Source organism: Maylandia zebra, linkage group LG13 (genome assembly GCF_041146795.1).
Source record: "Maylandia zebra isolate NMK-2024a linkage group LG13, Mzebra_GT3a, whole genome shotgun sequence".
Classification (NCBI taxonomy): domain Eukaryota; kingdom Metazoa; phylum Chordata; class Actinopteri; order Cichliformes; family Cichlidae; genus Maylandia; species Maylandia zebra.
The window spans coordinates 23,805,611-23,831,965 of record NC_135179.1 but is presented as its reverse complement, the minus strand read 5'-3'; the positions used below and the strand labels follow the sequence as shown (position 1 = coordinate 23,831,965).

At 42.3% G+C, this 26,355-nt stretch overlaps 1 protein-coding gene across 1 annotated transcript; it reads left to right on the top strand.

Annotated features, from left to right (window-relative positions):
* The first annotated feature begins 5,069 nt into the window (after positions 1 to 5,069).
* Positions 5,070 to 26,061, top strand: LOC101470155 (uncharacterized). The gene is made up of 18 exons (XM_076891987.1): positions 5,070 to 5,102; positions 9,150 to 9,212; positions 13,440 to 14,151; positions 14,705 to 14,755; positions 16,547 to 16,647; positions 16,845 to 16,983; positions 17,097 to 17,146; positions 19,214 to 19,319; positions 19,692 to 19,850; positions 19,942 to 20,059; positions 20,164 to 20,225; positions 20,383 to 20,508; positions 20,588 to 20,703; positions 20,798 to 20,959; positions 21,056 to 21,252; positions 21,484 to 21,613; positions 24,413 to 24,606; positions 25,253 to 26,061. The coding sequence occupies exons 1-18, from the start codon at positions 5,070 to 5,072 to the stop codon at positions 25,485 to 25,487; spliced, it is 2,754 nt and encodes a 917-aa protein (XP_076748102.1). The 3' UTR covers positions 25,488 to 26,061.
* Positions 26,062 to 26,355: the final 294 nt, after the last annotated feature.

Sequence of the window (26,355 nt, the reverse complement as noted above, 5' to 3'; positions counted from 1 at the left end):
GCCATATAAACAAAAAGAAACTGAATCTAATTTAATTAAAGCATAATCTACTCTTTGTAGTAGCTTTTTCATGTGGCCCACCACAGCAATCCCAGCTTGTCAATTCTGTGTGCTTTGGATTAATTGCTCGCCCTTGTCTGGAAAGACAATTAGTACAGAAATGCCTAACAAATAATTTTATTATGATGGCATAAAAATAAAGGCCAAAGGATAACAAAAAACATTTAACCACTTAACTAAAAGGTTGGGGACTAGCCAATATGAAACTGCCATTGCTAACAGAAGCTTTCTGTTAAAAATATATTCCAAAATCCTAAAATAAAGAAACGTTTAAAAGGTCTGTCATTGTTTCTGTTCAAAGTCACAACTGAAAAATAAGCAAACAAATCATTTGCAGGTAAACTGCTGTATTTGACATTAAACAGATACTCTATTATGACGAATGTCTTTGCTCCAACAGAGAAAATTCTTTTTCCTCTAAAAAGGAAACATACTGATGCAAACAACCTGTTTCAGCACACCAGTAATGACTGAGAGTTTAGTCTTGATTAAAATAAGTCTAAATTGGTCCAGTCTCTGATACCACAAATGGGAACAAAATACACAAAGCGTAAGCAGGAAGAAAAAGCCTCCATTAGCCTTCGCTGCAGCCACTGATGATTGATATGATAGCAAGCCCATTCAAACTGCAAATTTTACACATGATTGAGGCTCTATTGGATGTAATGAAATGGCCTTCCTGAATATTGCACTTGAGTGACTGTGTTACCACCAGTACAATAGCTGCTATTATAGTTTTGGGTCTTCAACCCATTTTTCATTGTACCAGGTCCAGTGTGTTATTAGCGCAGAACTCAGAGTGAACCCGCGCGGCTTTGGTTTCTTGCTGTTACGGATGTGACCGTTCTCTCCACTGGGAGCAATTCATAGTGTTAATTGACCACCGCAATCACTCAGCAGATTTATGGAAAGTCTGAAGGGTCACAGGAGACTTCCAGGGGAGACTATCCAGGGAGCAGGGCTAGCCTCTGAGCTGCAGCTGGGGGAATTTCTAGGCTTTCTAAGTACATTCATAAACTCCCTGCCTTTCTTCAGTGACCCCGGAGGAAATTTACATTATATAGAAGAACTGTATTTAAACAGGCCATAAAAGAAATGAAATAATCTTGTGGGTGTCCTTGTGTGGGAATGTTGCATTATAGCAACACTTTAATAATGGCGCAGCAGCAGTTATGATGAAGAAATCTGAAAAACAAACACAAAATCTATTATCTTCAAATACAGACATGACCCAGTTTGTTTCTATTTTTCATCCGCTCATCCAGATGTGCATAATTCACTGGGGGGGAGGAGCTGTAACACTGACAGACTGGGTGTGGGCATTGGGGCCCATCTGGCCGACTATAATCAGCTTTAAAACAAAAAAACAAAAAACGGTGCTACAGACAAATGAAGGATACAAGGCGCATGTAGAAAACCAAGGTTTCAAGCTACAGTAGCCAACATCCTCTTGAATCTGGATTCAAGATCCAATGTGCAATGTTGACACGGGGCAGTGAAAGGATGGGCCCTGGTTTTGAGTACTGAAACAATAGAAATGGTTTTGTTCATTGTTTATTCTCCAGTGCAGTGTGTCAGTATGTCAGCGTATTAGTTTGAACAAATGCATCTGGACACTCTTAATACTGTTTAATCCCCTCTGTCAGCCGGCCAGGGTTGTCCTCGTGCAAACACACCATCTCCAGTGTGTCTCTTGTCTTAAAACAGAGATAGTAAGCATCCAATAACATATTCCTCGTGTTCCACAGCTGAACTTCACACTCGTGGAATAGCTGTTTTTGTTCATATTAAGGTAAGAGTGAACCTTCCGTTTCATTTTAATGCACTCGTCTTTCGTTTCTTGACTCAGGGCTTGTGTAGAGTGTTCAGAAGGAGCGCTTCTCCTTCTAAAAGGCTACTAATGCTGGCTTAATTTTGAATTTACTGGGTTGTTTTTGTGGACTGAATGGTTAGGAAATTGCTCCTACAGTTTAACATGGAGCAGTTAAGATTAATTGCCTTAGGCGTGCCAATAATTTTACAGTTATTATGTGATAAGCTCTATCACTTCTTCTGATGAAATGTGTTACAGCTTTTTTTGGTGAGAGTTGCCCAGCCATGATGATTTACAAGAGCTAGAAGTCTGTGTTTTGCTGTGTGGAGTCTAAACGCCATGCTCGCTTGCAGAAAAAGGCAGTACTAATGGGTTTGTGTTACATTACTAAATCAACTCGAGCTGTGAAGCGGCTCCCAGCAAACCTTTATGATCCATTAACCACCAGGGACGGTTTTGCCAGGGCCTCGGTGCCAGCTGGCAGAAACTGATGGGCCCATATCATAAGCAACCCCTGCCAGCGATAGCTTTACTGAGGTTTGCAGAACTCCCCCCACCGTTCTCTCGAGCTGATTACATACATGTTGTTTTCTCATTAGCCAAGGCTCCACGTGGTCCTGTCTCATGGAAATGTTTGATGGAACGAAGGTAAATGCGCTGTGTACAATGTGTTAGACTTGATGTCTGCAGACAGCTCGGGAAGGGAGACAAGTCTGTGGAGTGGTTTGAGTTTGGGTGGAGACAGCAGCATTTACTGTAGAACTGCAGACAAATATGCATGGACCCCACCCTAGGCTAGTGATCAACTCCTCTGTCATCAGTGTCTTTATCATGCAGACAGAGATTGATATCCAAGGATCAGATTCCCTGGGATTCCTCCTGCAAAAGAAAGTCCCATTTTTCAAACATTTGGAAACATGAAAGGTTTCTGTAGCACCGCTCGACTGTTTTATTGTGTTACCCGTGAAAGCTGGCAGCGCTCTGCAATATCTACACACAAATGAACGCCTCGTTTTCCAAGTTGCTTTTTGACATTTATCAGTGCACGGCTCCTTTCTGAATATCCTTAATGAAATCTTTATGACTTTTTTTTTTTTTTAAGTTATGAGGCTGTTACAGTTAAATGCTGAAATCTTTTGAATTTGCAAAGCCTTTTCTCCCGAGTACACTTGTATCTTAGGGGTTTGTGGATGACTAATCGTCTAATGTTTCATGGCTCATGTTTTTAATGGGTGAGTAAAGGCAAGAACAAAAGAGAGCAGAACTATGCAAAAAAATAAAATAAATAAACTCGACTAAAGGATGACAAAAGCGTGGGATTTTCTTTACATTGTAAAAGGTAATCATATGGATTGCATGTAATCCCACTGCATGTAATATCTCTATTTTTTTCAAAATCGTACTCTTTGCTCGGAAGTGAATGTGATCTACCTACACGCCCATGGTTTCCAAACTGCATTTGTTTTATGACTCTTCAGTCAGATGGATGCAGGGGAATTCCAGGAAACAGAACTTTTATCAGAGTTTTAAAACATTAGCAAGCCAGAGCGAAGGCTGTTAAACTAACATGCATTCATTGAGTAGACACTGTTATCTAGGTCACAGGTAAATGAGATAGGCAAATCAGAGATCCCCTCCTCCTTTAGAATGAGGCACTTTCACTGGGTTGGCTACCGAGCAAGGAGAGGTGGAGCAGAGGGTCATGGTGGGCATGAGCAATAGAGACTAACAACAATACTTCAAAGCCTCTTTGTATTTTGGTTTGTATTTGATCCATTGTCTCTGATGCTCTTTAGGGACCACCGCTAACAAGGCATCGTCTTACTCGGGTTGACAGAGTTTTGTATAGCTAAGATTCCCTGAGAGATTAGGTTCAGGTGAACCTCGGGGTTAGAACAGAGTGGGCAGAAAAGGGAGTTCATCATTGTTGTAGGCTGTGTCTGCCAGAATAGAGGACAGTTTGATACCAATGTTTAAATGGCAGCTTCAGAGTTTTATACGCATTAGAAGTTGTAATTGATGAACACTTTTGAACACTTTTGTTCAAGTACGAAAAATGTGCAACGCGGAAACCCCCCCCCCCATAGATAAGCAAAATGACTGTTTCTTTATCTCGTAGGGATTGTAAATCCCTTTTAGAGGATTATCACAACGGCCCATTTTATTCCTCACCAGATTTTCCCTCCTCCATAATTGCCATTTGCGTCTATCTCTCTTTCTCCCTCTCTCTCTCAGTGGCAAAATTGATGGGTGGAATATCTTGAGAAATATGCGAATAAAAGCCAAAGAAGGAAACATCTCAGAGGCACACCACAATGAATGAGAATTTGAAGGATGCTAATTAAACAATGTCATGATTTATTGTCAGTAACAAAACATTTACTGTTTCAATCCCAAAGGCTTGGCTTCCTGGAAAATGTAGCATTTGGTCACAGCTTTGTTAACTTATTCGCTTCAGTTTGGGTTGCACTGAGGGTTTCGGGAAAAAAAAACCCTCCTGACAGCCAGTATAATATGACCTAGATTATAGCCTCTGTGCCTGCTTTTGCCATTTTTACATCAATAAAGTTTTATTACGCTGTATTTGGATTTATACAAACATTCAAGGTAAGTGATTAATTAGCAACCCCCGAACACCAAACGAGTTTAATCATGCAGCGAGTTTTAGCCATTACAAGCTGTCAGAGTTTTCTTATCTTGACAACAACTCTAAACTGTTTACTGCTTGTAAAACTGTTGTGTAGCCTCACACGTTTTAATTGAAAAGGCTTCCTAGAAAGCCTCCCTACATCGACATGTGCAGCTCCCCGGGTTCAGAGCGCAGGCTTTTGGCTGGCTCGTGAATGGACAGGACAGAGATGTTATCTGGCCTTAGGGAGGATGTTTGCGGAGTGGGAGTGGAAGGGCTGTGGGGCTTCAGTGTGCTAATGCAACTAAGAGCCAGGAAGGCAGAGTGTTGACTCTGCAGATTTCAGCCAGCTACTGATGGCTACGGGGCTAAATACTGACCCCATGGACTAATAAAGAAAATCACCTCGGGCACGAGCCGCAGGGGTCAGAGGTAATGGCGTGGCTGCGAAAAACAGAGGCCGCAGCTTTCGATGACGACTCTGCCTAATTGAAATGACAGTTGAAGACCAGTGGGGGTAACAGTGTTTATTTACGTCTTTGTTACGCGGTGAGCAAGCACAAAGATATGCCGGGCCTGGCCATCGATGACATCGCTCCTGTATGCTGTCTGGCTCCGGGATCTCTGTGCTAGTACAATAAGGACTTCCTGTCTGCCATCAGATTCCCCGGCATTCGACCCAGGCCCCGGAATGAGGCGAGGCGGAGCCGTGGATGTGGTTTTGTGAAAGAATATAAGTCCTAATCAGACTGACACCATGGGCCTGTTCCATTCTTTTGACCTACCAGCTGACCCTCAATCTGATCTGCTGTCTATTTCAGAGCCACAGCGGTCTGCTATTTGCTAAAGTTGTATGGATTTTAGCTTCCTGTGCTCCAACAGCCTTAGGGAGACGTTGAGCCTGGCTGTCAAGACCCTGTTTCACACTGCTGATGTCAGCATTTCTCTTAAAGCTCTACCGCAAGTCTGGTGACAAACTAGTTGCTGTATAGCTAGAAATGTGTTCTGCTTGTCATAGAAAAAAAGGTTGGAGGCAATAAGCGCATGTTCCCAGCAGCAATATTGCTGAAACAACAAACAGTGGAATATAAGAGGCCAGAGGCTTAATCCTTTATTCCATTCAGTAACAACAAGGGGACCTAGAGAGAAAAAGACAGAAAAGGAGCCGCAGAACAACATACACTCGAAAATGTAAAGAATATAGCACGTAAAAAAACCCCCTGATATTGCTATCTGAAGAAACAGAGGAAGGCAGCATTCATGGTCTCCTGTTTCACTGAGGTCAAGGTGAAAGAGCAACCTTCAGCAACCCGAGTACTAAAACAGCCTGCTGCTGTCTAGCATGACTAGACATTCAGCATTAATGGCCTCCTGAGAGGACCTTCAGCACAGGAGGAAAAGAACACAAATACTCCTCTCTCACACCCGAGGAGCTTATACGAGTGGCAGCGTAGAGCACTGACACCAAATTGATCCAAGTTTCCAGAGCATGCCAGGTGACTGAACAATGGACACGGTAGATGTAGTGGAAATGACAAACGTATGCATCTTGATGATATCTGAGACAAATGATAGTTTTTTTCTCCCTCTAAACAGTTTTTTTATAGCAGATAAACCACCACACATGTAATTTTCCAACATGTCATTTCCTGTGCAAGGATGACATAAATAACATTTTTGATAATAGGACGCTGCGAGTTCTGAAGAAAAAAAGCTGCCTTGTGTCATGTAAATTCTGATCGCCGCAACAAGTTTGCGCTTGTGGTCATTTGAAAAGCAGGAAGCAGGAAATGAGCAACTATTGTGCTGCCTCCTCTTTAATTCAGCCGAAGGTTCAGGTTTCTGTCGTCACTTCAGTCCATGAAGACTAAAACGATCACAGCCCTGCTTCCTCAAATGTTGGCAAATGTGCGTGAACACGGGGTGCCTGCCATAGGTGATTTATACGTACACAGTACATTTGATCTCATTGTGTTTCCAGGGTTTTGCTAAAGTCATTAATTCTAATATTGTGCTCTCAAAGGCGGCCTTTGTGGCGCTTTTGTAGCTTTTTTGTTAGACTGACATAGAAAAAAAAGTGTTCAAGTGCCCTTCCCTTTGCTTCCTTAACATCTTGGACAAAGATTTTGTGCAGTCTTTTGTTTGTTTTCCAGTGTTCAGTGGGCTTCTCCTCAGCCTGAGATATATCCAGCTAAATATGCACCCACATGCACACACGCAATAAAAAAACAAGTTAAAAACATGACGAACGGACTACAAGTCCTGAAGGGAAATGTGCCAGAGAAGGGAAAATAACATATCAGATGTAACAGCACATGCTTTATTGATTCTTTGTAGCATAGGACATGCTGTACTAATCAGACAGGTTGGCACAGTAAAGTGGATAAACAAGCTCAAAAGTCTTCCATGACAGGCTGCATTTATTTTTAGATTTGCTCCGAGCAAAACATACATATAGAAAAATCCGCCTATAGTTCAATTTTGACCTTAAACTCAAATTACTGTTCTCTTGTACTGATGTGAACCACACCCTCCCAGACACCTATGCAAGATGAAACAGAGCAGAGACTTGCAAGTAATGGAGCTTTTTTCATTAACTGGAACTATCTATGGACATACGGCAAAAAAATGAAAACATGTAGACAATAACAATTATAATAATACACAATAAGAATTACACTGAAAACTGGCTGCTGTTTATATTTCAGCCCTTGTTAAGACAAACCAAAGACAGATATACTTCTACAGTATACAGTACGACTACACACAGTATAATAGTGTGGTGTATACACACTTGTAACGCACTTTACGGCCTTTCACATAACTTGTCTGTTAGAGCTCACTGAATCTTTCTTTACTCTTTGTTAGTCTTTAAAAGTTGCAGGATTTCTCTCTGGTCCCATTTGTTTTATTCACGGCTATTTCCAAAAAGTAAACACATTCCCGTCTCATTCATCCATGACATGAATTTAATTAGAAGTTTCGCCTGTAGCTCTCTCAGAGGGGTCAGTGCCTTTCGAAAAAAAAAGAAAGAAAAAGATCTGATTTATGTGTCCTTAAAAGGAGGAAATTTATCTGTGTGAAAAAAAACTTGATCAGCATTCAAATATCTTTCTTAATCTGCTCCGATAGCTTAAGTCAGCAGACAAATTCAGACTTGCCTTCAAGCCTTTTTGTTCAGAACTTTCTCCCATGAACTATATAAACTATAAATTTGTCAACTCAGTCAAAACCAATAACAAATCCTTGGCTAACTAGAATTTATATTATTTTCGATGACTCATAGCATTAAGAAGGATAACTTTTCTCACTCGACCACATGCTGACAATTTGTCCCCCCCTCCGAAAAAAAAAAAATCAGGCTAACAAAACGCGAACAGACAAAGCCAATCTTTCATAGAAAACGCACACGGTGTCTGAAAGGGTTATTTAAAATTATTCTGAAGCTTCGGACCTCTGTCATATCTATAATGCCATTGACCTGTTGGCAAGCTTCACCTCCTAGTGCTAACACTTCAATGAAAACCTCATGAGGCCACGGTAAATTTGTTGCAAAGAAAAGACGTCCACGAACAGCGCTGATCGGGCTGAGGCCCGTGACTATTGTTGCCATCTGCTCACCATTTCCTCCTGCAAAGAAGATAATTGAATCTGAAATCACTTCTCTCTCTTGGTTTAAGAGCGAGGGTCGTGTCTGTGACTAAAGTCTCCACCACAATAGTTCGGGCTCTTGTTTGCATTCTTTATGAAGCTATTTCACCCCGTGGTCGTCTCTTGCAACATCTGCCCCTCGCCTTCCAGATAAATATGGACCATCTAATCACCTGCCACACTTAATTAAAACCCCCATCAGTGGCTTTACGAGAGCCATCGAAGGGCACGGTGCCCGAAGGGGGTCGTGCAGATAAGACTTCAGCGTGTGCTTTGCAAGGTCTTTGCACAATAGAGGATGCTAAAAATCTTTAAGCTGGTTTGGTGAAAATAGGTCAACGCTGGCAGCTGTGGGTAACATGTCCCTCGCCTGGCCTGTGGTCCAGCACGCCCCTCGTCGTCTTTAACACCCTTTGTGCCACCATCTCGGCACTAATCTGTCTTTTCACTGAGTGTTAAAATTAATTTGCAGTGATTTCTATGAGGGCAGAGACGTCGTTAGGAAACCTCAAAGGGAGAACAAATGGACAAGTTGCCAATAGTGGGCCTTTGTCCTCAGCCTGCCCCTTTCTAAATACCCATGACAGCAGCTTTGAAATGCCTGCCTGATGAGGCTCAGATGCTCTGGCTGGGGACATCACAGTGACCGTACTTGTCCGGCTGTGAAAAACATCTCATGACAGAGACAAAGTCAGCACAGCATACAATGAAAAGGACCAGATTCCAGAACTGCCAGTCAGAGTCCAGACTGCACTGCCCCGGTGATGTATCTCAATCTGAACTTACAGATAAAGCTTAATTTTATTTCTTGCTTTATTTCCTCCGCGCTATCTCGACAGCGTAGCTCCCGCCGGACCACATCAGTGAAAAGAGATAACTGTATTGCTTCAGAGAGCTTGGCTTCAACACAAAATGGTGTTCCCATGGGAAAATCAGAGACACAACTGTTTAGCTGAGCTTTCCAGTACTGCTCATAATGCCATTAATTGTGTGCAGGGAGAGTTGGAGAAAGAGGTTGGCCGCAGAGAGCTCCAGAGGAAGCCACATTGTGTAAAGCAGGTTTGTGTGAGACCGCTGCAATCTGCTGAGTTACAACCCCGATTCTCCTGCTCACGTCTTCTATCTTTTATCCCTTTTTTTTCCTTTCTTATCTTTCCCTATTTAATCTTTCTCTGTTTATATCTCTCATCCACCCCTACTCCTGACACATAAACGCTCTCTCACTGTTTTAGATTAATGACACAAACATTTTTGCAGTTTACAGCCGTGTGAGCCAGTTTTTCTCCTTCAGCCTTACCTTCGCCCTATAAAAATGGATAAACCTATAAATGCACAGGGGAGACACGGCAGGATTAAAGTGAGAAATCGAGAGCAAATGAGTAAAAGTGTGAGGAGGGCAGTTGTGGGTGGGTATGGTGGGAGAGTTCCTCTCATCAAATTAAACTTCAATCACCGTCAAAGACACACTCAGATTCCAGACAGCCAATCAGCCAATCTAAGACAAATGATTTTGTTAAGCTTTCCTGCCACACTGGGCGTGGGAACGGCGCAGATTCTCATAAAAAAAAGGAGCCTGTAAATTATTTCCCTCCTGCTTCAAAGACCTGAACAACTGAAAAGAAAAAGATATGTGTTTACATGTGGTGTTTCTCTGTTGTTGTCTTGGGTCTGTCAGTCTCAGCTGAGTGGATGGGAGTGCAAACAATATCGGGGATCTACAACCGTCTGCTCACGTGCAACTGACTGAGACACGGGACACAAAAGGATGTCATCTTTCATTCTCGTGGATAAATAAAGCTCTTCAAGCATCATTTAAACCAGGGGGTGTGCATTACGCTTTATTTGAGGCAGCATTTTGATCAAAGCTGCTCGGAGGAAGTTTTTTCTCTTCCCCCCTCCACCCACCCCCACATGCCACTCTCCCAGCCTCACACATCCCGCAATCCACTCCCCCCACCCCGCCAAACCCCGTCTGCCTTGCTGTTGCTAATCACTGGTGGTCTCCTGACTGCCAACGGTAATTGATTAGAGAGAGGAGCGCTGGTTGGCGAGGAGGGGGGAATGGAGGGGAAAGTTCAGCCCAGAAGTTCTCAAGGTCACTGCCCTTTTCTTCCCCCGTCTGAACTTCTTTTCTCATGCTATTAGGTATCAGCCACAGGGGAAACTGCAAATATTTGGCTCACTCTGTATGACTTCCAAGAGGTTTGGTGGTGGCGAGCACAAACAGGATGGTTTACGTAAGCAAAATGGATGCATCTGCTGAAGAGAAACACGATGGCGAAAAGGCTCAGAGTTTGCAATGTGTTGATTTAGGAACTCAACATCCTTGAATGAATAGGATTATTTTTGTAGACCTCCCCCAACATCGATGGTTCCCGAATGCCGCCACATTGTTTGGCCTCTGTGTGGCCACTCAGCATCCTTCACAATATAAAGACAGCTCAGTGGATGTTATTCTGATGAAATAACTCACTCCGTTCATCCTGATTTTACAGGAAGATGTGACATTCTTTGCCCCTGGAAAGTGACTCACACTGCCGTTTTGTTTAGTAAATGCAATTATGGACCGGTTGAACCGTTCTCCTTTTCTTTGAAAAAGAGTCACGAAAAATACTCTTTCTCTTTCCTTTTTTTGTGCGTGTGAGTGCTCTGTATGACCAAACAGGGTCATGTTCACAGTATGGACACAGGGCCTACGTGTATGGAAACATGACTGTCACAGGAAATGTTCAACATGTTTCACAGAAACGCAGCCGAGCAAGAGGTGAGGGCGTTTTAGAGAGGCGCCCTCCCAGTGCTGCGGGCTAGTGTTGATGTTGGCTTCACGGTTGTCTCGGGGATGCCCAGAGTTTACCACTCTCTGGTTGCGAGGCCAGTAAAAAAACACTCAGAGCATGCTCAGATGCTCACAGACCTATGTCTGGACATGTAGGCTAACTCACAGAGAGCGATGAGGACTAAGTGATGTAACTTTATGAATGTAAGGAAAACGTCAAACAAACCCAAGAGGCAAAGTTAAAGACAAATAATTAGAGTAGCTCGGAATTTATATCATCACTCAGGGAGTGCAGACTGTTGGGTTTCCATATTTGTCTCAGTCATCTCTCCCACTTTTTTGCCCCAGGCTGTAGCAGCTGTAAAGCATTCATCTTTGTCTGCTCTGTCACTTACACTGTCTCTCAGCATTCATCATAAGGAACTCATTTTTCATAAATCTGCCAGTAAGGTCGCAGATTTTCAGCTAATTTCAAACACAACCCATATAAAGGAGACGGAACATTAATCCTACATATATCTTTTCGTTCCCCTACTGCTTAGGTATATTCAAACAACATGTAAAAAGGATTATGACAAAACTTGATATTCTTGCAAATACCAGATCAAGATATCATAAAAGCCAGCCGCACTAGGCTGCGAATGAAAAGCACTTGTGTGGTTTAACTTTATCCAGACTTGTGAATGCCAGTGGAGGTCCTTTTTAAGAAGTGGTGGGCTCTGTTTTCTGTCCTGTCAGCGTTGTGCATCTGCTCTCCACTGCCCCCCTTTGTTGGGCTTGAAGTATTGATAGTGATTATGTCAGAGACCCTATTTTCTAGTTCCCCTCATAAAAGCACTGCATATTTCTGATGATGCACACCAATTTGTGCCATTTTATATTGATTTTAGATTATTTTCTCGTAAATCTTTAACCCCCAAAACAGTGGAAAGTATGTCATTTTGTCTAATGTCTATAGAGCCAGTAGCTCTCAGCTTGGTTCTGTGCTGTATAGCTTTGCTGTCATATTCATGTCTGAGGAAAACTAACCATATACGTTCTCATCTGCAGCTAAAAGCAAAAGTCAGGGTGCTTATTTTAGATTACCTTTCTTCCAGTAGAAACTACCATGCAGGTCTTTGAGTGATGCAATATAAAAGCACCAGAAAGCAACAAAGAGTCTTCAACTTGGCGCTAAGCCTATCAATAGTCAACTGGCTTCACACTGAAATCATTTCAAACTTCTGTTATTTATGTTAAAAAAATAATAATTTCTGGAATATTACCAAAAGCAAAAATCCAGTTTTATTGGAGCTTTACTGGGTTGAACCTGTTATTTGAATATGGTCGACACAATTAATTTTATCACAGATAAAAAAAAAGAATATTAAACTGGGATTTCATTAATTGTAGGTGAATAAACACCTTGAAACTTGAAAGGTGAGACGCAAACAGAAACAGCGTCAAAGAAACAAACAGCAGTGGCTTCCTTTCGCTCCAGGAAAGGTGAGAGGTGGGTACTCAGGGAGGAGTAATTATTCCCATCACTCTACCGTCACTGTATGGGCGTGAGAAAAAAAGCACGCATATCATCTTTTCATACAAGCCTTCGATGTGGGTGGTGTGGTAAAATGGTTTTAAGCTGATGCTGGATGATTTATCAAGTAGCAGAGAACAGGACTGGGCCTGTGGAATGAAGGAAATGTCATCTGATGCCATACGGGTTGTATGAGCCAAGCATCCGCAAGCCCATATTCTCACCTGTGTCCAAACACGCTGACTGATGACCTCCAGAGAAACTGAACACTGCCTCATATTAATATAACAATCTGCACTAGACACACACACACACATATACATATATATATATATACATGCATATATGTACACATACATTTACAACATATTTAAAGACATACTAAACCATTAAAAAAAAGTTATCATCTCATCACCTTGGGTCATGGCCAATGTGGATATTACTTTGATATGTTTCACTAACACCCCTATATACTGCTCTAAACATGACAAAACTGCCCCAAGATCCGATCTGATGTATCAGGTATCAAGATCACGGTGCCAGGCACCACTGGAGGTTACGAGGCTGTGACGAGCACCGCTGTAATACCGAGGTCCTCTGAAACAAGAGTGTATCTGAACTGCTTATCATATCAAAGCATGCTGATTAAGGCAAGCATTCATTTCAAGTGTTCACCTAAGCTGAGGAGCATGAATTGGTGGCTAAGCAACATATGTTGTAGCCGGGTGTTTGTGCTGAGTGCAGGCACTATGGCTTTTATCACACAGCAGCATTTTATGCCAAAGGACGGGATGGTTTCTTGTCTTATTTCAGTCCACAGAAGCTGAGCTGGTTATTGTGAAATAAGTGTGCTTAGTAGTATAATCAGCAGCCAGTCACAGGCATGGCAAAAGCAAATGCAGTAAAACAACGAGCTCGGAGGTGCCCGTGGAGAAAGAGCCCTCAATGTTTTTCGGGCAGGCTGTTCTGTTGCTCGTGTTTGCGTGGTGAAAAGGATCCTCTGAGGAAGCAGGAGAAAAAGATTAATGGGGCCCCTCTGCATGCACACTCGGATCAACGGGGATCAGGTGAGAAGGAGACTATCCAGATTACAGTGGAGGATCTGGGAATAGTTAACACTAACTTCAGCCTGTTTGATGAGGACTCTCTGACCCCGAGGAACAGCATGTCTCGCTCAGCAAGCTCTGTGTATGCCTGCTCAAGAGCTCTGAAAAAGAAAAGGCTGAAGCCTCTGTCTTCACTCTCTGTACAGCCCCAGGCTGAAGCAGCAGTCACTTCTAGCAATGGAGAAGATGATGAGCAAGAGGATGAAGTGTTGTCTGGAAGCAAGTTGGATCCTGAAAACTTTTTGACACCACCTGTCATCAATCTGATTCCACCTACGCCCTCTGACTTTGCAGAGATTGATAAATTCTTTGAAATGAATTCAGAGGAAAGTGTGACACACACAACTGGCATTGACGGAAGCGTTGCTGCGTGTGACCAGGACGAGGATAAAACAAAGAGTGTGGAGACTGAGCAGCCAAAAAAAGTATGTGTACTGGCTGAGAGTACGGCCAATAGTGAAGTCGAACCTGAGAGGGGCCTTAGGGATGAGCTTGGAGAACAAAGAGAGGCTGTGTCAATTAAAAATAAAGAGAAAACTAAGGGTGAGCTCTTCCGAACCACCTTCCAGGTGGCTCCTCTCCCTGAGCTTCAGGAAAAAAGTGAGTCTAACAGTTCTATTTAAATGTACACTACAGTTAGTCCTTTTCTGCCAGGAGCTAGTTGGATGAGAAGATAAATATCAAAGGATTTTTTTTTTTTTTGGTTTTCAGTGGTGAGGTAGCACAGCCCAGCCTGGCCAAAACACTGAGACCACCTAGCTTAGCTTTGAATAGTGTCCCTTCAAAAACTCCAAAGCAGTCCTGTTTCCATGTTGCATACTCCAAAGTCAAAATATCTCGTGTTTTTGCATTAAACTCTGTCCAGGTAAGACTTTCAATGCACTGCAGACTGATCTCATAAAACACATTTGATGCATCACAGAAGGAAAGGCACAGATGCAAATAATAAATGTCAGAGTTGCATCAGCGGCCTCGTGCTCTGCATCCGCTCCATCCTGCAACGTAACGAGCTGACACAGCTAAATAGAGCACAGCTAAATATAAAGTTGGCAATGAGGCAAAAGAGAAAGAAAGAACAAAAGAAAAGTATGTGTTTCCTTTATCGTGTTTTATTTCAAGCAGATTTAAGTTGTTGTTTCCTTCTCTATCACAGGGAGCTTCAACACTGGAATAAATCTGTTACCATTTACTGAGCACAACTTGGGTGAGTTTTGATGACATGAACTTGCAAGTGGTTGTGTTTAAACCTTTTTTGTAAGCTTTAGGAAAAAAAAACTTAGGTGTGAGGTAAATGACACCAGATGATGATTCTCTTCATCCAACCATTAAAGCTCCTGTGCTGCCTCGTGGTTTTGATCTTAGCTCCCTGTTCACATTAAAATTGCAGGCATTATTTGACACGGTTACAGTACCTCGAAAGCCTCCTTGGGGAGTTGCAGAAGTTCCCCTTTGTTGGAATCTCTTTTTTGCCATTGTGTGTGTATTCCCAGTGTGTAACTGGTCAAGCCGTTCCCAGGTTTTGGGTTCCTGTGACTCAGCATGCTCTCCTCCCTCTCTCAAAGAGATGACTCTCTTTTCAAACCAGAGCTGGACAATAACACTGGAAACGATAAGCATCGCTTTTGCCTATCCATTACATAAATGTGCTGAAAAGTTCTGAATCTCAAGCTTTGCTTTGTCACTGACCCTGTGTGTGTGTGTTTAAACAGTTGCCAAACTCTGTCACGCACAAACTTGGAGCGTTTAGTGTGTCTGCAGGTGTGGGTGCAAGGATGCAATGTGTTTGTCTGTGCCAACCAGTCAAGGGTAAGACATCTTATTTGCGTTTTGACGTGTCCCGATGGAGCCGACTCAGACTAGGAATGAAGTTCATCGTTCCATTGTTGGAGTTTTCACCCTTTTAAGGCAACATCAGGCCGGGTCCCTCAGCCTGCACCAAATTCCCTGTCCTTTGTTTTGGTTGGCATTGAGGGGTACAGCTACCCTCCATTACCATTCTCAGACACATCTCCATCTTGTGCCCATTCTGCCATTCATGGTGAAAAGAAGTCATGGATTCAGACTGGAAGCGATTTTCTCAGCACTTCAAAGACACACTGTCATGTCTGAGGTCGGCTAGAGGATGGTGCTCCTACATGTCTTCGCATTAAGCCAAGATTCATCACTTTCCTTAGGTGGCTGTTCAAGTCAAGGCGGTTGTGTTTTGCACTGAGTGTTCTGAATCTGCTTTGCAGCAGACTAGACTTTTGATCCTTCCCAGAGTGACTCAAGAGCAGCCAGGTGATGAAGAGAGTGCCAGCTCGCTGCCCCCCCTCTATGCACTTCACTGTCTCTCCAGCTCTCAGACAAGATTCCACTGCTGACACGCATAAACCAATTACGCTGTCTTATCTGATTCTGACTCCATCTGAACCCCAATCCATGTCAAACCAGCCTTTCAGAGACAGGCCCCTGAAATGAAAAACACGCGTTAAAGATTTTTGTGTTGTTGTAATCTATTTGAACAGACTACTGTTTTTGAGTTCTCAGAGGGGTCCTGACACTTTAGTCTCAAAACATATAGTTAAGTCAGAGTAGTCACAATCACATCACTGCCTTGTGCTGCCTGAAAAAGCCAGGCTTTGATGTCATATTCTCAGCCTCATTCATCTTGCTTGTTATGATAGCAGATAATAAACATATCTGCTCGCTGACCAAGTGACATTTGGAAAATAGAAGAATATGCGCTTTCTGTGGGAAAGAACGTGGGCTGTCAGAGAAACATGTCATCAACCAGACAGACTTTACTGTGTTGCCCAGCAACTCCATCTAGCTGCGTCCAGTATCAGCACTGCAAGTAAACCTGGTGACCTGGGCGCCAAAAAAAGGACACACTTGCTTAAAAGGAAGAAAAAGGACTTGATTGAATTGCTTCTTCCTCTTCTTTTTAAAAACAAAACAAAAACACAGCTCTAATAATGAATTTTGCATTTATTGACTGACTTTTTCTTTGCAGATGACCTGACCAACAGAGACTCAAGTTTCTCAGATATTCTCAAGCATGAACTTTGCCCGCTTCCTCACACCACCATGATGGCTACATTTGCTCACCAAAAGGTAAGGCTATCAACCAAAGTTTTTTTTTTCATGATTGCTTCATACTCTGTAGTCTATAGTCTCCATCTTTGCTTAACGAGACTCAGGTAATATACAGAGCATCTACTTTAAGATATCTGACCTTTGCTCAAGAGATGCTCTGTATGAAGTCAAAATTACAGACTGTCTGTAAAGTGAATCTGCTTTTTCCTTGACAGAGGCCGATAACTCGTTCGTGCAGTCTCGAGGACAGGCTGACTAGGAGTGCCACTTTCCACGGTTTAACTCAGACCACAGATCGACGCCATGAAGAGGAGGGGTCGCCAAGACAGCGACGAATAACTGTCGGTGATTCTGGTAATATAATATGGCCAAGCAAGCTTTGTTACTACATAATACTACTATTCCAACTAATTAGAAACACAACCTTACAAGAAGCTCATCTGTTTTTCTTTGTGTATTTTGCACAGCATCCTATATGCCTCATTCTAAGGATCAGAATGGAAACTTTTCCGAGAAGGTACTGTAAATCATCAAAGCCGAGCCTTCAGGGTGGCATCAGCACACAGCCCAGAGCTGCTGCAATTATAGAATATACTCTGTTTATATTTCCCAGCTCCCTTGATCTGTCAAAGCAATGACTCAACAAATAGTCTCAGGATTTTAGTCTTTGTGTCCAGGATTTGCCAAGCAAGATTGCTTGTATCCTTAGCAATCTACGTGTTAGCCGAAACACAAGAGAGCACAATTTCTTTTCAAGGCCAATCACTCACGTCCGGTATTTGCTATCTCCAGGCATTAACAGTCATTTAAGCAATTGTGCAACTTGTATCTTAAGCAGCCACATCTCACGCTGGAGCGCCATAAAAGTGCTGATGCTATGGATTATTTGCATGGTTTAATATGTTGTTTTTGCTGTGTCATGCAACATAATGGGGAAATCCCACAGAAGAGGCAGACTTCATATATTTAATCATAGTTACTCTGTAAAGCTTTCCTTGAAGGGGACATTGTAGGTTTTTCTTCCAGGAATGTCATAAACAAAACAAAAAAAAGACAAAAAATCTGACTAAGGGAACAATTGCACAAAACCCTGTGTTTAGGGTCCCCACTTAACTAAACATTTCATTGTCTTTGACAAAAAACATGTTTACAGTTAAACACACAAATATGTCTTTTTGGTGTAATATGTCCAAACCCTTATATCCAACGTAGTCATACTAATTTCCATTAAAGCTGTGATTCAGATGAATACACGTCTGGAATTTCATTGTTATGTCTTGATGTTTTACCACCTACTGACTTGTTGTTGGGGTTTTTTGTTGTTTTTTTTGCATCCAGATGTTTGAGTCACAATCGTCTTTGTGCGTCATTTCCTGCTCTCAGGATTTTCCAACCGCTACTACTGTTTGGACTGAAAAAAGACCCCCCAAAATCCCCAAAACAGTACAGAACAACTACTCAAACAGTAATCAGATCGTTTTAGGAAGTTAAAATAAAGTGATCTGATCTGTGCAAATAAAAAACAACAACAAGAACAACAACAAACAGATAAGATCGGTACGACTGCAATTCAGTAGAAGTGGTAACTGCACGAACAAGATTACAAAAGAACGTAAAAGTATTGTAGAGTGTTAAGTTTTGGCCTGAGCTGTGCCTGATGCATCATGGCTCCTCATGGCAAAGAACTGACTGAAGCGAAAACGAATGAGCCAAAACACAGCTGCAGCAGCACTTAGATGATATCAGAGGAGTCATACTACCAATAACGCAGCCATCCTTGCAAAATTATTTCACACAGTAATGGCTGTTTATGTGAACTTGCAGCATAGCAAGAAGCCCATATGTGTGGGCAGCGCATGCTTTAGTCAGATAATATCAAAATAAAGCCGAAAGTTATGCTTTCAGTACACACCCAAGTACACACCCCAACAGTCAACATTTTTTGGGAAAAACTATTTTTCCAAAGAAGAAGGTAAAATAATAAAACTCCTACAGCAAGGAGTTGCTAAAGAGAAGTGTATGAAAATTATTACAAAATTTTTGCAACTTGCTGGAAAGCAGATTTGTGCAAGACTTATATCAGGGAGATTTAATATGAAATAATACAAAAATATGATTTCATTTTGGATAATTCACCATTCTAGTTGAAATACACAGAGATATACACATTTTTTAGTACACAGCTGTATGCCAAAACTCATAACCAATGGTTTATAGATGCTTGTGTGTATGGTGTAATGCTATACACTCAAAAAATATGAATGTCCAAAATGCTGACTTTAAGTAATTTGATTACACGTAAATTTCCCATGGAATTTGTTACATAGGTACAGTGTAAATCGTTAAATGTAATGGAATCAAGCATGGGTTTATTTTCTTAATATTTAACCATTTGAATAAATAAACCTTTGCTTTGATGTACTTCAGTTGCACTTTACTTAAAATTACTGCTTCCTGTTTATGAGGGCAAAGAGTCATTTTTTTTGAGTGTATATACTTGTGTGGTGTGTTTTCACACACTTGCTCCACGCCTTTGTATAATCTGGTACAAGTTAGCAGCTGTCTAGCCTCTCCTTCTCCCCAGGATGTAGAGAGGCAAGTGGCCAAATCTTTCAGGGATCTGAACACTGAAGAGGTGTGCCAGTGGTTTACCAGTACTGGACTACAAAAGTGTATCCCTCTCATCAAAGGTAAAACACCGTCTACTGACAATGCATATTGGTTTCTTTTTAGTGTAGATGGAATAAACTGTAATTAATGAATGCTATTAAATTGAGATGGAAAAATAGATGAGGATATAAGAGTATTAAACCTCTTAAAACTGAAACATGTCAGTGTCTAATGCATAAAAAGAGGAACGTCTTCAAGAAAGTCCTGTCGATTAAATCAAACAGCCTACTATCCATAGTATCTGCCCTCTAAAATATGATGCATGTGTTTTGATTGCATTTTGAATATTACATGTCTTAACAATACCTGATTTTCAGGTCTTGATTGTTGCCGTTTACAGTTTATTGATGGCTGTTAAAATCAGCTGATACATGAATAAATGCTTGTTGCAGAGGCAAATCTGTGTGGTGCAGACATGGCGTCTGTAGATGTGAACACTCTGGACACCCTCCACATTAGCACAGTGGAGGACAGGGAGAAGTTGCTGTCGGCCATTTATAATGAGCTTCACCCTCCCAGCACGGTGACTCAGAGAATCGACTCATTGCTCGGTATAGTTACTATGTCAAACTATGTCAAATAATAATTCATGCAATGAACAATGTAACAATGTAATTTATTGATGTTTTCCTTTTTAAACAGAATCATTGGGGCCTGGTGATGTGGAGACATTCACTGCAACGCTGGTGTCAATGACTAAGTCCAAGTCTTCTCCCCATGTGAGCTGTTTGAATACAAATCGGCGTTCCTTCAAGCTGAGGTGAAGCCACTCATGTAATGTGAATTCCAGAAATTTAAAAAAAGTAGCAAAACAAACACAAAAACAATTCATCGTTTTAACCTGGTAATCTAATTCTGCTACAGAAACAACAGCCTAAACAACGCAGGGCAGAGGAGTGCTCAACTAATAGAGATTACTATCAACGGTGAGTACTAAAGCTCAGTTTGCTAAGATCTTCAGTGTCTGCACTCTTTGCAATGAATGGATGTGAATGTTAAATATTCAATTATGTTTGCATAGGCAACAGACACTGAGGATGAAACAGGAGTCATCTTTACCTGTGATTTACTTTTGTGTTTCAGCGTCAGAGCGAATAGTTCATCTCAGAACCCCGAAGGAAACAACAGTGGGAAAGATTATGGACTCGTGCATCAAGATGCTGGGAATGACAGAAGACAAGAGTCTCTTCACACTAAAAGACAAGCAAGGTTCACTGAGCGTTATTCAAAAACACTAAGCCATACTGTTTACGCAGTAAACGTGTTAAATATATGATTTAATTTGAAGGTTCGCCGGAGGAGCTCTCACCAGATCAACAGATTGGGACTCTACTTCCATCATCATCATCATCATCTGCAGCAGCAGCAGCGAGCAGTCAGCTGGAACTGCACTTGGTTAAAAGGGTAGATTAAAAACAATCATAATAAACAGTCCAGCATAAAACTCAAAAACACCAAAACAAAGCTTTCTGTATGATTTTTTTTTTTTCAATTGTAGGATAAACCGACTGCTTCTGCATCCCAAGACAGTCCAGAGGAGAACAGCCCTGATGAAAATCACAACATTAACAATGACATCCGAGGCAAACAGCTGGCTAAAGAAGAGCGGATCAGGGAATTAAACCAACAAGTGGCCTCACTACAAAATGTCATCCGTCAGGTCCATATCTGTGTTTAAAAAATGCGTAACACTAAAATTATTGTACTAAATTAATATTAAACATCGTGATCTGGTTGATCTTTACGTCCCCAAAAGGTCCAAGAGCTCCATCATGGCCTGGTAGCTTTTTGCTCAGAGTTGAAGAGCATGGATGGAGACACGAATGTCGATGCACTTGGCTCTGCTGAGCTGAAGCAGAGACTGGAGCTGGTTAACAGAAGACTGCAAGACAAAAGGCAGAACCTGCAGACCCTCAGAGACAACATTACCGACTTCACAGCTGACAAGCAGAAGTAGGAGGACCATCACCTTTAATTAGCAACTTATTTAACGACACAAATACTTAAAAAAAAGAAGAAGCTTTTTTCACCTTCCAGAGACAAAGTACAATTTAGAAATACAAGCACCTGTTGTAGTAGTTAATGATCTGTTGAGACTGTAGTAAATGACATTTACCTGAACCACATTTGTTTCTGTGTATGTGAGCTTGAACTTCCACGAAATGTGGTTCCTTTGCTTTTCAGGCAGTTGGAGGTTCATCTCTTGGAAAAGATGAAACTGAATTGCCACGTGTTTAAGGAGGAAATCTGCATCGTGCATCTCAATCGACAGGCGGCTCAGCTCCACAGCGCTTTGCAAGAAAGCCACGTTAAGGTACTGCTGATAAAACGAACCTTTCATCGATTTATTTTTAGTGCTGCTGTAGAGTTTAACTGGCACAGCGAAGGCCTGCAGGACTTTAATCAACAGCATGTGAACTGCAGTTACACCAATATGTGGGAAAGCTCTATGGTCTGAGTCAGAGAATGTTTTGACTGCTAAAAATAAACAATGAGAAGCTGATGTTTGCACCAAAACAACTCTAAATATTGAGAAAGGCATGCGTGGTATGGGATAATAAAATGCTACTGGAGAAAAAAAAGGTCAAATTTGGAGCTTTCGGAATTTCATGCCATTGCGCATGCTGTCCCTAACCATATCAGAGCAACTCGTGTTCCTGACCTTTGCCCTAAAAATCGAAGCCAGACTTAGAGGATAAATTTACCTGCAGAACAAGTGACGTTCACACATTTGATCCGACTGGTGACTGAATTAGACAACACTGGGAGGGGTGGTCTTGGCCTCTTGAAGTGGAAGGCCAATATCTGAGACTCTTAACTTTGGTCCTCTGAGTGACACACAGTGTCTGCTCTGTTTCATTAAGCTGCGCACTTATCCCCGCTGTGAGAATGAGTACACAATGCAGAGTGAAATCCATTGTACGAACATGCACTTTTTTTTCCCCTGAGAAATGATGTTTAGCGCTGACATTCGAGAGCCTGTGACCATACCAACAATGGAATGCGTGTGACAAAAGCCACTTGGAGAGAGCAGTGGCGAAACGGGCCAGCGTGTGTAAAAGTATCTCCATCTATCCCCCGAGGTGCCCACTTTTTTTTTTTAATGTGGCCCTTTTATCCTGCTGGAGAAGCCCTAACGAGGTGCCATGAAAGGACACGCGCGGCTTCGGCTTTGAAAGGTGCCCCGTGTCACGTTGCCACCCCAAGGCAACGCTTTTTTAGGTGGTGAGTTTGTGGGAAAAGCAGCAGTGCTAATGTTTATCATATGACCTAATCAGAGTTAACACACAGGTCAGAGCTGAGGAGCAGCCTGGGAACTGATAGAGCTGCTGTTCAAATAAGGAACAGACCGCCTTGTGTTTGGTCTTGTAGACTGCCCCACATTACAGACAATAAGGAAATATTTCATCATCGGCAGTCTAATCTCCCGGATCTATTGCAACTGGAGAGCATCAATAAAGCAGCCGAAGGGGAAGGCGAAAGAGAAACAGAGGCGCGGAGCGAAGGGAGGAGGGGAACGACAACAAATGGAGGAAATGACTTTAAATAAGCAGTTTAGCTTGGACGACTCAAAAACTTCAGAGAGATTATTAAAGTGGGGAAGTTGGGAGAATTATGTTTCACCCAGGCTTGAGTCGCGCTTTGAGCGTGGGTCACGTTTTGAGAAGAATCTCCCACCTTTTATTTCTATTTTTTTGCAGTGACATGCACGAGTTTAGGAAACGGAGAGTGTGTTTCCGCTTTTTATGTAGACAAAGTCATCGTACAAGCTGCGGTTTATCAGTGTGGTCACAGTGTCTCCCAATTCTCTATCCCTCATTTTCTTTCCCATAAGACATCTGCTCTGTGCACAGCCAGGGCATCTGCATTCACAGTGACAGGACTGAATGTAGATCTACTAACACCCATCATTTCAAATGAAATATAATCCCTACTACTTAGCGTCTATGTTATTTAGCCTGTCAGAGAATCTTTTCTCACTCTGAAACAAAACTCTTTCACAGATGATGTTTTAAACGGTCGCATTTGTGCAATATACGGCAATATTTCTTGTCGCCGAGCAGACGTGTGAGTGATTCCCACCTGAATGACCTTTGTGATCTTTCTGTTTGTGTTTTAATTGCCTGCTTTTGGTCTGCTCATGTGTCTGGTGGGGGAGGAGATGTGCTCCATGTCTGGCTCAGGTAGGCTGGGATTTGATCAGCTTTTGTAGGTAAACAAGAAGAATATGAAGAGAAAATTCCTCGGGTTCTTGGCGTGCGTCCAAAACGGAGCAAGCCGAGAGGGAAAACGCTGGGCATTAGAGTCTGTTCCTCGAGGGGCTTCGGCTGCGTTTCCGTGGATATATCCTGTCTGGCCCACTTGTCTGAAGAAAAGAGAAGCCTTAGCTTTGACCCCTGACCCCGAAAAAGCGGCATCCATTGCTCCGAGGCATTCACACGCCATGCAGGGGGGGAGGGGAGTATGCCAAGAGGCTGGATAAGTGAACATTGGAATTCAGCGGTCGGACTCAAGTTATTTCGGATCCCTGCAAGCTACTTGTGGTGCGATCACTTCCCAAGCTAATCATTACATCTTGGTGGTCTCCTGGCTTTGACGCAGCCTGGGCCTTTATCTCCCGTAGATTTCCACGCATGATATCTGTAATCTTTTTAGTTTGTTTTCTAAGAAACAAAAATAATGAAGTTAAAAGTTTATCTTAAGAAAATGGTGACTGAGTTAGCTTCATGTTTCACTGGCACAGAAGCTGGTTTGGAAGTCAGTCCTTGTATAGCTGGCAACCTACACAGAGGAAGAAGAGGAAACCTGAACCCTATACTGAGAATGGTCTCTCATTATTTTGTAAAAATCTATGATGAAGCCGGAGGCCGTCTGTAAATGAGTATTACTGAGTGGTATTAATCTTCTCCGAACTTTCCTGAAAATCAGCTGTGGCTGAGACTTCACTACTCAGGGTTTGTGTATCTATTTACTGTAAGTGAGACATGGGACGCTGCAGATTTTGCAGTAAATTTGTATCACTCCACTGCAAATGCCTTCAAATCTCAACCATCTGTCTCTAAGCTGTCTCTGATTGCTTGCTTTAAGGAATACGCTCTTTTTCTGCTTTCAGGAAAAGGCTCGAAAGAAGACTTCACCCATTGGTAGCTTGAGCCAGCTGGTGTCACCGCAGCGTCCGGCCATGCTGCTGGTCGTACAGGAGAACCAGAACCCTGATGGCCGTTACGGCTTCTCCTGTCGCTATGGGGAAGGCAGCGGACTTGTGGTGGTCGAGGTGGACAACTCACAGCTCTGTGTGGATGACAGGTGACTCAAACAAAAACAAAAAACGTATTCATAAATGCACGCTAGTTAGTGAGAGCGGAGCTCAGCATCTTACTCATTTCACCCATTCTTTCATTCACTCTGTCTCTGCGCGTGGTAGCGATGGCAACCCATCAGAAAACAAGCAACATAACGCAATACTTGGATGCAGAAGAGAGTGAGAGGGAACAGATAAAAGAACTTCATGCAATTAAGAAATTATAGAATTACAGCGAGTACGAACTGTGCTTAGAGACACTGCCCATCATTTAAAACAATACTGCAGGGGAAAAAGAAGTCTGTGTGACAGAATCACAGTAGCTGAAAAGAGTCTTTCAGGCTCGCTGTTTGTCTTCCTTTATCGCAGCATTCGCGCCAATGCTCTTTACACAGCTAATGAAAAAATACAAGGAGCTGCTCTAAGTTTAACCTGGGTGTCTATAAAGAAAAACTAATAGAGGGCTTTTAACGAGCTCTGTGTAAATGTGTAGCTTTTTCAGTTTTAATGCTCTGTGATTTGAAGAGCATTTTTTGTGTGTTACATAAGCCGAGGTCTTACATTTACCTGCAAAGATGTATTTTTTCTCCATACATAACTGGAAATAAAGATCTAACACGTTATCTTTGCATGTGTGTGTTTTGCTATCAGATTGGTGGAGGTGAACGGTGTGTCGGTGGTCAACTCAACACACGGAGAGCTGACCGACCTCCTGCGGCAGGGCCCCAGCATTCAAGTCGTGGTCCTTCGTCAGCCTCCGCCTGCCCTCCCCTCCCCTCCGTCCCTGCAGCACATGGTCAGCTGTGATCTGGAGCAAACATGCTGCCCAGGGGGAGACGTGGGCAGCACAGAAACCCATCCTCAGCGCAGGGTGATAGCCATATGATGTCCAGTAATGTGAGATGCCATGTCGTCTTTTGTTGTTTTTACTGTACTGATGACACTATTCATCATAAGTTGTTGACAGCTGCCTTTTAGTTCAGAATATCAAATAGCAATACGCCTGTTTTTCACCATGTGTGCACCAGCTTGTTTTTGGTATTTATTAGCATGAAATGCATTTCAATGTATGCCTGGAGGAACAGCTATTAAAAAAAAAAGCAAGACAAGAAAAGACTACATTTCCCTGTTTTATATCCTCTTTTGTTTTCAACTAAAACGAAGAAGCACAGAGTCTGACAGTTTCACTCCACTAGATATGTGATAAGCATTTCTTTTAACATCCACCAGAGTAGTTACTGAGGGTGTCACAATGTAAGACTGATTACTGTGCATGCTTCAACTTTTTAAAAACACATGTAAGGCTGGAAATAGTCTTACAAAAGTGATCTAATTTACAGGCACATCCAAAAACATCCTGCCTGCACAGGTTTGTCTCTTAGATCGTCTGGTCAGCGTTCGGAGCAAAATATTTCTTAAAAAGATGAGTCACACCCCCCATCCCCTTTCTAACTTGTAATGTAATCCACTGTGCTGTAGGAATAAACCCTTGAGCCCGGAAATGCCTCATTTCTCAGCCTCGTTCTCCCTCGTAAAGTGGCAGTGGATCATGCAAGTCTGACAGAAAGACAGCAAAAACACTACCAAACCCTGACCCAGACCCCAAGGGTCCAAAGAGCCTGAGAGGAAGAGTGATGAGACCAGTTTGGCTTGTCAGTTGATGAGAAAGGTCACAGGTCAGTCACCGACACATTTGTGCCTTAATGGTTTTGCAATCAAAGCCAAATGAGCTCCATATAATCCAGATGATGAGA